The 14,157-nt window shown below is 37.8% G+C and overlaps 1 protein-coding gene across 1 annotated transcript in view; it reads left to right on the forward strand.

Moving 5' to 3' along the window:
* HHIP (hedgehog interacting protein) overlaps window positions 1–14,157 on the forward strand; it is a 73,691-nt gene that overhangs the window by 43,638 nt on the left and 15,896 nt on the right. The window contains exons 5-8 of the mRNA XM_049815462.1: window positions 9,673–9,824; window positions 10,271–10,444; window positions 11,857–12,000; window positions 12,897–13,018. Coding sequence (XP_049671419.1) covers window positions 9,673–9,824; window positions 10,271–10,444; window positions 11,857–12,000; window positions 12,897–13,018 — 592 coding nt within the window. The remainder of the gene's footprint in view (window positions 1–9,672; window positions 9,825–10,270; window positions 10,445–11,856; window positions 12,001–12,896; window positions 13,019–14,157) is intronic.

Here is a 14,157-nt window from a genome sequence, read left to right on the forward strand (position 1 = left end):
TACTGAGGGTGCCCTCGATCCCCTTGTCCAGATCACTGATAAAGATATTAAACAGATCTGGCCCTAATATTGAGCCCTGGGGAACACCACTTGTGACCTTCCACCAGCTGGATTTAACTCCATTCACCACAACTCTTTGGGCCCGGCCCCAGCGAAGAATACACCCATCCAAGCCACGAGCAGCCAGTTTCTCCAGGGGAATGCTGTGGGAAGTGGTGTCAAAGGCTTTACTAAAGTCCAGATAAACAACATCCACAGCCTAGTTTAAAGCTCTTTCAATGAGCCCTGCTAACCCCTGTGCAAAGATCCTTTTCTCCCTTTGAGACAGGTGTACCCCGTCTGTTGCCAGCTGGCCTGGTGTCACGTAGACTGACCCATGATCAAAAACCCACAAATTCTGCCAGTGACACCAGGCTCGGAGCCAGGTATCGATCTGCTGGCTCTTCCTGTTCCTTCCCTCATCATTCCCTGCCACTGGAAGGGTAGAGGAGAACACTGCTTGTGCTCCTGCTCCCTTAACCCAGCATCCTGGAAGTCTCTCTCGATTGCCCTCGCACTTCTTGTTGCAACGTCATCGCCGCCTACGTGAAGAACCAATAACGGATAATAATAATCTGAGGGCCGTACCGGGGTAGGAGGTTTCCTCGTCATGTCTTTAACCTGGGCCCCAAGGGAGCAGCAGACTTCCCTAAGAAGTGGGTCGGGTCTGCAGGTTGGGCCTTCTGCTCCCTTCAGAAGGGAGTCTCCTCCGACGGCGTCCCGCCTTTTTTCCTCTACGGAACCAGTTCGGACGCGGGGCGAAGGCCAACTTGACCTCAGCGACGCCTCCACGCGAGACGAACCACCGTCCTCGCGGCCGCTCGGTTCCACTCGCGGAGCCTCGTGCCTGTTACGCCAGGGCACCCGGGAAGGTGGGGCAGCCGCGGAGGAGGACCTCGTCGCCATCGCCCCCTCCCCCTTCGGTCTCTGTCTTCAGCCAGGCGGGGAGAGGGTCGGGCATCCTCCGCGTCGCGGGCGCTGCCCGCCTCGGGGAAGGTGGGGTGAGATTCCAGCAGTCCTCTCGCACTCCCTGGTGCCCCTCAGCCCCCTCGCCCCCCTCAGAGGAGTGCCCCTGCCTGGGCGCACCCCCCCAGCTCCGCTCCCCCCAGCTCCGCTCCCCGCAGCCGCCCCGCACCGGCACGAGGGCAGGCCACGGCCTGAGGCCCGGCGCCGGGCTGGCAGCGCGTTCCCACCGGAGCTCTTGTCTGGGCGGCTGCCTCCGTCGTGGTGGCTGCCGAGCTTAGGTATCTTGCAGAAAACACGTTAGAACCTTTGCTAAGTACCTTCAGAGCCTTAGTGACTAAAGCTAGAAATCTGCTAAAGAAATAACTTTCAGCAATAAGAGTACCTTTATATTTTACAGTGAAGTTTATATCATTGTGATAAGCCACTGAACTCACTCTCCTCTTAAAACACTGACAGAGCCAGGCTCACAAAAGCCCACAGTTTAATCTAGGTGATGTTGCAAACATGAATGATTATCATAGTAATGCTTGGGGAAAAGCACAAATGGTGTGGACTGAATGAAGCGCCTCTAGTTTTAGGGGGGGTGGGGGAGGGTGCAAGATGTAGACTGCTATCAACTTACTTTTATCACTTGTTGAGCAAATTTTAATATCCATTAGCATACAGGCAACACTGAAGACATGGGGACCAATCTGAGTAGAAATCTGTAGCTTTTTTCCTTCAAGCTGGGTGTGGTTTGCTGCTTCCTCCCCCACCTCACAATATTTAAAGACATAGCACATGTGAATATAACATTCCCCTTGCAACCAGAAAAAGCAAATATCTACTTTAACAGACAGCAGTTCACTACTGAGAGCCAAAGGAGAAAGGCAGAATTGTTTGTAAGACAGAGTAATGTCATCAGGGCATCCTTCCATTTGCATCTCTCTTTTTTGAAACTAGTTATTTTTTAATGCCTACAATTAGACAGATCAACATTTCTGGTTTTAATTCAATGCAGAGAGTATGATAATTACTGTTATTCTGTTCTGAATTATATCCCTAAATTTCCATATAAAGTGGTCACGGTAAAACAGCATGAATTTGTTTTCAATTATCGGAGTATAGAATTTGTTGTAGGTTGGTTCATTTTACATAAGCACTGTCAAATTTGCTAAGTGTCACCATACATCCTCTTTTTTTGTCCTCTCTCAGCACAAAAAAAAAAGTCTTACAGCTCATTTTAAAGTGCTGTAGACTTTTTTGTGGACATTTATGAAAAGTCTTAATTTAGCAGCCCAGGGAGATCTTTGCACTGTAGTAAGATTTTTATTTTTCCATAGCATATTTTTATCCTTAGCAATGACAAAAGCAGGAGTGATTGGTTGAAATGTCATGCCATATAAAAGCAACTTATATATTGAATTATAATTGTTAAACTCTTTTGACAACTCTCTGCTATTAGATCTGTATTTTAACCAAAAAGAAAAATTTTATGAAACATCCTACTGGAAAATAAAGATAAGTTTTATATACATAGTGAGGGAATGAGAACATGGGAAAACCAGAGTAGAAGTCTGAGAGGACCACAGTCAAATTAGCACATTGGTAGAACAGTAAATCACTAACAAGATTAATTTGTATTGTTTGTGTGTTTACGGAAAAATAATGCTAGATAGCATTAAAATGGGGTCTAAGTTAAAAAAAAAATCATTCTTGATTGGAAGAGGTAAAGTCATGGTTTTGGTGAATGAAAAAGGGATTATTAGTCTCTTGTCATCATATCATGTATTTGTGAATGTTAATGTAATGTAGTCTGTTCTGTTTGGGGTATCATCTGAGCCAATTTTATTGGACTGCCCACTGAAAGAGAGTTCTAAAATTTGCCTTTATCACAGAAGTGGCATGGAAAGGTGGGTAAAGCTTAAAAGCAACAGAAAGAAGGAGGAAAAAATAAGAGGTCATCAAGTCTATTCTCTCTATTAATGAAGGATTTTCATGGTCAGTAAATTTCTTAACACTTACTGCATTCTCATTCACTTGAAGAAATCTTTCTCGCTTTCCTAGAAGGCTAATTTTACAACACAATAGACCTCAAACCAATGCAGCTGAAAAGCTGTCAGTAGAAGACAGTCTAGTGGAAGAATGCTGAAGAGGAGAAGTATAGGAGAGCAGATATGCCAAATAAATAAATAAATAAATAAATAAGACCAGAAAGTGGAGGCATGCCAGGGAAATAAGAAGGAGCATGCTTATTTTTTACCTTCCCTTAGTGGCCTCCGCTGGTGAACCACTCACTGAATTGCTGGTGGAATGTAAAGCTTCCTTGAAAATAAATCCAGCTGGGGACAGAGGTGGAATCACCACCTGTGTTCCCAGAGGATAAATGCTGCTTAGAGCTCAAGAGGCCTCTGTGGTGCAGGAAAGTGTGTAATTCACACCTTCTTGAGCCAGCTTTACTGAATGCAATAATCATCTGGTCTTTATTTGAATCTCCCTCTTCCGGGACTGATTTCCACTGTCTTCTGTTATTCCAATTCTCCTAAAGTAGTGCAGTACATAAAGTTTCTCAGTCCAGATGCAGACCTCACATGGGCTCATGGCCACCTCCTTGCAAGCACACTCACAGTCATATGTCACTCTGCCCAAAACCTCTCAATTATTGGCTGGCTCTTGGCAGTCTCAAAGCTTTTAGCCACTTCTAACCAATACTTGGGAGAGTTGTCAAAGCAGGATTCATGTCTTACTTACTAGAAGAGTGTGAAGGAGGCAAGCTGTGGGTTTGTGTTGGGTTGGTATCTGCATTTATAAGTTTCATATACTTTCTTTAGGAGGACGGGAAGAAAGAATTGTATTATCAGGGGATGAGGATAATCATTTGGATTAAACTAAAGACTTGCCCAGCAGAACAGCAAAATCTGGAGTTGAGGAATTAAAAAAATAAGTACAGAGGACTAGGACTAGAAGTGAAAGGTCCTGCATTTAGTGACTGGTATCTTCAAAGGACTATGAAGGCAAGGAAAATAAAAAATGATCAAGGCCATGTCAAAATTTTGTCTTTGCTGCAACAGAAGTAAGAAGAAAAAAAGAATTAGGTTTTAAGTTCCAGTCCTATCTTTAGATCTCAAACTATTTTTATTTATTTCTGTTTGAGTTATGGCCAATCCAGACTTCTTTTGCTGGAAAACTATGCTGCATAATAAATATGTGTGTGTAATCCCTGTAAATAGGTACTCTGACTTTTCCCCAGGTACAGAGAAGCCCCATTCAAAATCCAGGCAGAACTGGTCTTATGAGTCACCTTCTTATTATCTTTTGATAGGTCTGACTTTTGGACCCACTGGGCACTAAGGGAGTGGGGCATCATTAATTTATTGTGAGTTCAGTTGTCCTGTGAAAAAAAAGAGCATTTAAATATCACTGCAAACATCAGAGCAGACAACTTTGTGATGGGTACACTTTGGCTATCAATGATTTTCAGCCAAATCCTGCCCTGCACCTAACCGTACAAAAACCACCTTTAACTTCAGTACGATTTGTGCTTAAATTCCAAATAAGAGTATGGCCCTCTAAATATTTTTCCTGTATAAATTTAATGGAAAAGCATTCCTGTATCTAAAGCTATTTTTAAGTCAACTATTAAAATATTGCATTTGTTAAAATCAGTAAAAAATTTTGAAAATGTTTTTAAAAAATCCTTAGATAACTGCAAAGCCCTTTATAAATGAGGAAAAAAATGAAGCTTTGCAGCACAACAGGAAAAAGGAAATGCTTTGGAGATAGGGTCTAGTGTGTATACTATACTGAGCCATGACATCAGTGTAATTATTTTTCCCTAAGGTAAATGTCTTATGTTACAAATTCTTCCCTTGCCAGAGGCCTCAGGCCCCACAGATGTTCAGATAGCAAAGCATTTGAGTTCTCAACACCCAAGAGGTCTGTAGGAGCTCTATTCCTATACCATACCTACAGCCCAATCAGTTTCTGGTTTTCTCATTCTGTATTTGTTGTCCCCTTTCACCTGTCAGAGACACCTCCCCCTTGTGTTTCTCAAAATAGTTGATGCAGCTTGAAAGGCAAGGTGTGCCCTTGCAGCAGACCTTTTGCTGGCTTCTACTTCTGCTGTAGTCAAGTTTCTATCCGGTGCTGGGGCCAAATTTCCAAAACATGTCAATTAAGCAAACACTTCCCACTGAGAAAAATACCTGACATTGATCTTCAGCCCTACAGTGAGATCCGGTAAAGGTTCACAGAAACAGAGATTCTTTGGGGATCTCCTAATTAGAAATCCCTTTCTGAAGAGTTCATATGGTACTGCCTGATAAGAGATTTTAGATGTTCCATGACCCCTTTCCCCATGTTTTTTACAAATAAAACTCCTTAAGATCAAACACATGGTAATACATATTAGTTATGGTATTTATTACATAGGAAATAAATTAAATTAAGGGTGATCATACTACCTCAACAAGTTACCTAGCATTTGCTCTATAATAATAGATGTAAGCAAATAATAGAAAGACGTTACATTAGAGTTAATGTTTTAAGTCACAAAGGAATGTTGAATGTATATGTTTTAAGCACAATCCCTATTAAAAATGTTGCTACTAATTTCCAACATGAGAGTGGTATTGTCCAGATGAAAAAGCTGTTAAGTATAAATGCCACTATTTTATATAAGTGAGTGAATTGTGAAACCAATTTTAAAGGAAAACTCAGAATCTGCTACCTATATTGTTTACTATTAAGCCACGCATAGTCATGGAAATAAATGGTCATGTCTGGTTTTGCTTACTAAAATTAATTACTATTAAGGTTACATAATTAAGTGTCATGCTTACAATATGATGTCCTTTAAATGAACTAGTTAACAATACCAGTTAAGGCATTCCCATGTATTTCTCTATATTTCTTAGAGGAAATAATACATATGTTGATGTAATGAAAAGGCAGCACGTCTTAAAAATAACTGCAGCATATGTTTCTGTATTATAGAAAAAATATAATAATAATAAAATAATACTTCTTTATATAGTATCAGAGATATACCAGAGTACATTTGGAAACACAGAGATTGAAAGTAGAACCCGCTTCTAAGGAGTGCTTATGTGAAAATAGCACTATTCTATAAAAATCCAGTATTTGCATGCAAGAATTACTCTTCTTAGTGTTGGTCAAAATACAAAGTGGATCGTGTTGTGCAGTTGTTTCAGTTTTTTACAAGTGTAAATATATTACAACAGAAATTACAATGCAAAAAGGAATATTAAGAATACACTTCAATTGAGAACACTTACTGGTGTAATATACTTTCAGAACTGACATAAGGTACCTAACCATTTCAAAACGAAAAGTAAAGAAACACTTTAATTTTAATGCATACAATTAATCTTTACTTGCCTTTGTACTGACTTAAGATAATATAATTCTGATTAAATAATTTTCATGCTTGTGGTCCTAAACTAGACCAAACTGGTTTTTAAAGGAAGGTTTTTCCTTTCACAGAACTCCTTAGCTGAAGCTTATAATCTGGCCCAAGGAAAATCAGTTTTGAAATAAGTGTCGTATTGGTGCAAAACATGCAATTACTGTGAGTAGAAGGTAGGAGTGTTCAAGCTAAAGAGCTGCATAGGCAGACATCGGAAGTGTGAGCTCCCAGGTTTAGTTATGATAGAGATTTCACATTGGCCCCAGTCCACAGTATGTTTAGGTAATTAATACTCATTTCAGCCAAGCATCATTCTTTGTCTTCGACATCCCAATGGAATACAAAGATTTGTCTCATTCTTCTTGCCCTTCCTTATACAAATGACAAACGTTAATGGTTATTCCATCCAATAGTGCAGTGCAGAATCTCATACAAGCTACTATGTCATCTACAGTTTGCTGGTGCTGGTTTCATTTAAGGGGAAACTTAAAAAGAAAAGGATGTCAATAAGTTATTAAGCTGCCAAGAGAAAGTTACAGATATCTGACTCATGGTATCTACAAGACAAGGCTATAAAGCCTGGGATGCTGGCTTCACAGTAGACATCAAAAGTGCATTAATAAAACATAACAGTGAGGGTTATTCTATAGGGAAAATCTGAAATTTTGAAATTTGGTACATAATTATGCAGTTTGACAGTACCAAAATGACTGCTCATAAGGGATTTTGCTGGATATCTCTCAATTTACCCCACAACATACGAGACGTAACACTACAGAAAACTATATGCTTTCTGGCACCATAGAGATCATTTCAAAAGCTATGGAAGTTTTGGCAGTGATTTAATTGGAAACAACACGTTTGCCAGTTAGTGATAAAGCTGAAAGTACACATGAACAATTGTTTTCCAAAACCAGAAAGAATAAGCATGGAAAAATTCAGCTGGATTTCTAGTTGACCATAAGCCAACTAAAGGCTTGATCCTGCACTGATTTTAGTATCTTAGAGGGATATTTCCAAAGTTTTTATTAAATGCACAAGTAAATAGACTTTTTAGAACATAGTGTGTCTGGCTCACTTTGAAAAACAGAAAGCAGTGTGACTTTTCAGGGAGCAATAGATACATTCTACAAACAAAGAAAGTAATATATTGCAGTCTAATAGAATCACGCAAGATAGCAATTAGTAGAAATACTGGCCTGATCCTATGAATACAACTTGCCATACTTACTACCTTGCAGGTCCTGTGTTTCATTCATTTGTCAAATTCTTGTTTCATGTGTACTTCATTAAAAGCTCTTAATTTAATTTTCACCTGTTTATACTTTCAACAACTTCACTTTCACACTGAGACTGCTCCCATGGCATCAAGTGCTAAAATCTTCAGCTTAGTAACAGAAACATCTTTTCTTACTAATACTTTCAATAATTCACAATAACTCACCTTGAAGGGCAGGCCTAGTGTGACTCATTGACATTCCTGGGCCCTTAAATGAGTTGAACTCATCTCTCAGGAGAAGAAATAGGACTGTCTTTGTCTGGGCACAGCAGATAGAATCATTCATCAGGAATCTTTGAAATATGCCTTACTGTTCCCAAAGCAACTGATTTGCCTCCCTTTGCTTCAGACTTTATCAGAGGAACTTGGTCAAAACTCTTAGAAACTCATACAATAATATCTACAATCAGTTCAGACTCAGCTGCAGAATTATTTTTGGCTCGTCAAGGAGAAGGAGCTAGATTACCAGTCCCTTCATCCATGATGACTGCAACTGATTTGGCAGCTCTAACTAGACTTTCAGAACTAACCTCTCTGATAACCCCCTGAAACTGAATTTTTCTAGCAAATAAACTAGCAAATTTTGGCTGTCTCTAAATTAGCAGGATCCAGATTTCATTGTACAAATCTCTTTGTATGGAAATCTCTTGACCTATTTACATCTCCATTTCTGACTCAGGTTCCTCTTTGGTGGTTGTGATTAAAAAGGAAGTATGGCAATCATGTTGAATTAAAATAAATTAAAGCTGTGCACTTTCCCAATTAAGCCTTTTGTGGGACGTCTTTCAACAGGAAGACGGGCCCATCCATTACTCTGAATTGCAGATACATTTTAAAAGCTTCATTCTCTCTTATAATTTAAAATTTCATAATTACTTATCATGGGTGTGGTTAGAGTTGCAAAACGTTGTCTTCTTATGGGTGCAGAGCTGGAGCACTTGAATCTACAACAGAGTCACTAGTTTTGAAAGGCTGGCAAACTCTGAGTTAAACTCCAGAACAACTATCAGCTTATATCAGGGAATAATCACTTATATGACTTGAATTTGCATTTTTAATTAGGTACTCTCTTTATTTCTATGCCCTGTATTACTTCAAGAGCAACAAATGAATCTAAGTTTCATTCTTCATTTATACAAATACAATTTTAGGCATAGTAATATTACATACATTTTTAGAAGCCAAAGAGAAAATTGCCTACTATTTAAGTACACAGGGTATTTGCATTGTCACAGTACATTACATGAATTTGATGCTTAACATGTAACTGTACTAATCTTTGTGGCAAACATAATAACAAAAGAAAGTTGTTCAGAGATTTTTCTATTTTTATTTAAAAAAATAACAAAAACCTTTCCATTGAAGGACCACATGTAAAACTATGGTTTCTCTGCACAGAGACCAAGGCTGCTTATTACCTACAGTATACTAGCTATGATGAACAGACCACCATAGTTGTGACAACTGATGCTGCTGCCTCCAGGGTAAAACAAAGGTTTACATATTACACAAGCAATTTAACTGTTTTCTAAACATATTGCCAAGACAGTGGGAGTTGGCAGCCAGCACTGTGTTTTAGGTTTTGGATACTTGGATTAGAAGTGACTGCTGATTATAGACCTTTTTATTTGTCTTCTACGAATTACAAGCAACCTAGTAACCCAGCAAAGAATCCTTCACAGCACTTAAACTTGTCTTCATGGCTTCCCAAAGATTACATACACAAATCACTCCACCAAAGTGGCGTAAGAGACTTGTGCATAGATAACTACATAAGACAATTGTCTTGTTCTAACTACTAAAGACTTCCCCAAAGTGAAATGTTTTATAATCCTTTTTGTGCAGTAGTCAGGAAAGAAATAAAAGAGTTTGGGCAAAGATTATCCACAAGAAAGAAACTTTTTTTTTTTGGGTTCCAGCTGAAACACAATAAAGAACATAATTAACTTCACAATTCTTTGTGTTTTTCATTTGACTGCAGGGAGGAGATGAAAGAGGACTGTTAAGCCTTGCATTCCATCCCAATTACAAGAAAAATGGAAAGCTGTATGTGTCTTATACCACCAACCAAGAACGGTGGGCTATTGGACCTCATGACCACATCCTTAGGGTCGTAGAATACACAGTATCCAGGTATCAGTAGAAGTCTAAAATTCACAAATTCTTTATTTCTCAGCAACCTTTTCATTTTCATTTTAGTATTTAGTATTTCCCATTTCTAAAATGAACTATCAGGTTTACAATGTGTATACTTGGGCACTTGCAGAAAAAGTATTGCTGATTTTATTTCAAACAGTAGTTTTGGAACACCAGTAAGTACACTGGTTTATTCTCTTTAAGACTTTTTTTAGTTATTCTGTCATTTTTAAATTATAGTTATTTCCTATTGTGTATAGGCAGCAAAATATTTTTTTTGTGAATGCTGGAAAGTTGAAATTTCTCAGAAATAATAGTTTGACATTTTTCCACCAAATTATAGCATCCATATCTTAAAGTATAATTTGAATGACTCAAGTTTATTTTTAGAAAGAAGAACGATAGTGAATTGTGAAAACTGTGTTCATATCTTTATATTGCAGGAAAAATCCACACCAAGTTGATATGAGAACAGCAAGAGTGTTTTTAGAAGTAGCAGAACTGCATCGAAAACACCTAGGAGGACAGCTTCTGTTTGGCCCAGATGGTTTCCTATACATTTTTCTTGGAGATGGCATGATCACTTTAGATGATATGGAGGAGATGGATGGTTTAAGGTACAGAAACTGCCAATGGATAGAATTCTATTATTTTCTTCTGTTTTTGTAAAGTATTTGAGGTCAGAATCAAAAGTGATCAGCAGTTTTCAGGACAAATCTTACTCCCTCTTCCTTTACTACATAATCCTACTATTTTCAGTGCCTGCGTTTAGCGAACTGCTGATTTTCAGAACAGTCTTACTGCTTAAATACATGTTCTTGTAGTTGTGTGCTATCAAACCATTTAAATATTGGAGCCCTCACCAGCAGATACAATTGTATATAAGCACAGGTTAGACTTGTTTTTTCCAAACTGTTATTCTACGAACAGGACAACTTTATGGAGCAAACATTCTAAAAAAGTGTCTACAAACACTTACCAGAGTCAATAACAACACTATCACTTAGGAAAATGTCTAGAGAACATATGAAGCAATCCTGCTTTGGTTCTACCTATACAATTGTCTCAACCTGCTTTTTCCCTCTGTTTCCTTATGCTCTGTTAGAGTTGCAACATTTGCCTTAATTTAGAGAAAGTGTGATACTGAGCCTTTACAGACCTAAAAGGAATTGCTATGCTCAAAGGCCTCTTTGGCTCAGCAGAATAGCAGGTGCTCCTGCCTTTTGCAGTAAGGATATACTTAAAACCAAGACCAGAGAGCAATAATACTTGATTTTAAATTTGTGTAAAACATGAGAGACTGAAACAGATTCATGATGAAGAAAGACAGAAAGGAATCCATTTAAATATCACATCTTCTCATGTTTGCAAAAAGAGTTTTGATGCTTTTCTACTCCTTCTACATTCTTGTCCTTCTCCCTTCCTCTATCACAATCATGAATGTAAGGCAAAACATTTCACTCTGTCCTGTTTCATGTAACAAGAAAAGTTCTGATTCTTTACAAAAAATTCCAACATCTCCATTCAACCAATACAATTACTTACTTTTTCTTTTTTTTCTTTTTTTTTATTTAATGTATAGTTAATCTTTGGATTGTACTGTGATTAGAAATCATTGAATTCAAGAGTAGGATTCAAAGTGTTAGCAAAAAGCATTATGTAACTACACAGTGCTTATATCCATAGTTACTCTAGAAGAGATGCAGTATAAAAGAGTTAATAGCCTTATGTTTGAAGCCATAAAACAATATTGATGTATGGAAAGTTGCTCTTATTATCAAGTTGCTTCCCAACAGCATGGTCAGAGGCATTGTAGTATGCACATAACAAAGCAACATACTGGCCAACTGAATCTTTGACAGGTTCTGCTACTGTTCCTTGGACTTGCATGTACCATAAAACCAATCTATATGTGATTATTCAGTAAAGTGGGTGATTTATTTTGCTGGTTCACAGTAGTATTATATGGACTAAATCTACTAGTAAAATACTTTTAAAAACCAATTATTTTATCCTCCATCTTTCTCAGTGATTTTACAGGTTCTGTATTGCGCCTTGATGTAAATACTGACCTGTGCAATGTCCCTTATTCCATACCACGGAGCAACCCACATTTTAATAGCACAAACCAACCTCCCGAGATTTTTGCACATGGACTCCACAATCCAGGCCGGTAAGTAAGTTTCAATTAAACTGAAGTTAAACTCTGGAGAAGATACTGTTTTCAACCAGAAATCTTTTATACAGTCAGGTAACAAAATTTTAATAATAAAGGCACTCATGAACTTTTTAAAACTTCCACTCCTGCACCTCCACTCATATGTCACAGTTAGAAACAAATGTACATTGGCAAGGGGGAAGGAGAAAAGCATGCACAATTATTAGAAGTCAAGAGTGAAATGACAGAAACAAAGTAGAGGATTTTTGTTTTTAATGAATAATAAAATGATTACCTTTATGAAAGAAGAGAACTTAAAGCAAAGAGTTGGTAAAGTACAGCTGAGATGGGAATCTCAACTGAGAAAAAAAGCACGTGGAAAACAAATGAGAACATCTGGTGATATCTAAACAATAACAAGGAGGAGAACAAAGCTTTAACTAAACAGCACATAGTTCAGCAAATTAGGTGGGTGGTAGTACTGAAGTGACATTTAAAGTCGTGCTTTGAAAAAATTCAGAAAGTCAAGTTGTTCAGATAAGGAGTTGATTCTTGGACTTTTGAACAGTCCAAAATTCCTATACCATATAAGTCAGCTCTTTTAGCTTGGTTAAAGCACTATTCATTTCAGGTGCTATTGAGCAGAGTACATTTTATCACTAGGAAAAAATAGGTTTACTTCACATTATATAAAATGTGGTGCAGGGATGGGAAAGGTGTATTCTCTCTTGTATTCAAATCTGATGCACTTCTCAGATATTTTGGCTTAGCATGAAATAGGTGCCTCAAATGAGTAGGCACCACAAAGAAACAATAATCCTTCAAAATGTGATGCTTCATACTGTTGATAGAGAATTATACATTATGAACTCATCTATCTCATGGTTTTTCTTATATTTTTTGTTTTACAGATGTGCTGTGGACCGCCACCCAACAGATGTAAACATCAATTTAACTATACTTTGCTCAGATTCAAATGCAAAGAACAGATCTTCAGCAAGAATCTTACAAATAATAAAGGGTAAAGACTATGGTAAGTGCCATCCAGGGTACACCTACTGGAAACAGTCAGTTTCTATGCCCATGGAATAATAAACAGAAAGCAGAAGGAAATAGGTAAAGGACTGTATAGCCATGATAGGTAACTTACAGCTTAGGCAGGATAGGTAACCTACAAAAACTAGAACTTAGGAAAAGTATGGTACAAGCAGATAACAGATGCAAGACAAAACAAAATTTAAATGACTCTACTTTCTTCTTGTTGCTCTAGAATATCATGTAAATAAGATTTAAGAAATATGCCATTTGCTGCTCTGTCAAAGATCTTACTTGCTGCATTTGATGGCTCATAAAGAAAAGATTTTGGAATATCAGGAAATGATGAAAATGTATTCTTAGCCATTCACAAATAACCCTTAAGATACAGAATGGAAACCTCATGTAATGTGCCTCCTATAATGGAAAAAGTGAGATAGATAACAACAGACCAAAACCAAACATGGAACATGACAGAGCACTGTTTAAATGTTACTAAAAATGAAAAACTTAATGAAAAATGCACAATGCTACTACTTCATAATAAACGACTAGTTTAGATTAGATTGCAAAAAGATAAACATACTCAATTATGGGCCTTAAAATTTTAAAGTGTTTCATGTTCTCTCTGGATCAGTATGATTGTCAGTTGCGATTTTAGTTTAATGTTTAACTCTGATACTCACTAAGATCACTTGCTAGTTCAGGCAAGTCAGGTGACAGTTACTCTGAGCTATCATCTACCTTTCTTGACCATTTAGCAGCTTGTAAATTCATAGCGGTAAAAAGTGATAAATGCCAAAGGTGTGTAAAGGCATCAAGAACTGGTCTATCTCCTGGAACATAGCATTTTCTGGTTTTATTCACATCCCTAGTTCACCCATTTGTACTTTACTTAAAAGCAAAGCAGCTGTGCTGGCTAATACAATAGTACACAATAGTGTAATGCAATTGTTCTACTTCAGTTATTGCATGTATTTTCTGTGTTCATTTTATAAAAGCCAAACCAAAGAATAATATTTGGTAAACCACTGCTCCAATGGAATTTTGACTGCATCTTTATTGCAGAGTAAACTAAGCAATATTGTGTCTATCCAGAACAGCTTGCCAATATTAATAGTAGGCTCTGGGTCAATT

This window comes from Accipiter gentilis, chromosome 12 (assembly GCF_929443795.1).
Source record: "Accipiter gentilis chromosome 12, bAccGen1.1, whole genome shotgun sequence".
NCBI lineage: Eukaryota > Metazoa > Chordata > Aves > Accipitriformes > Accipitridae > Astur > Astur gentilis.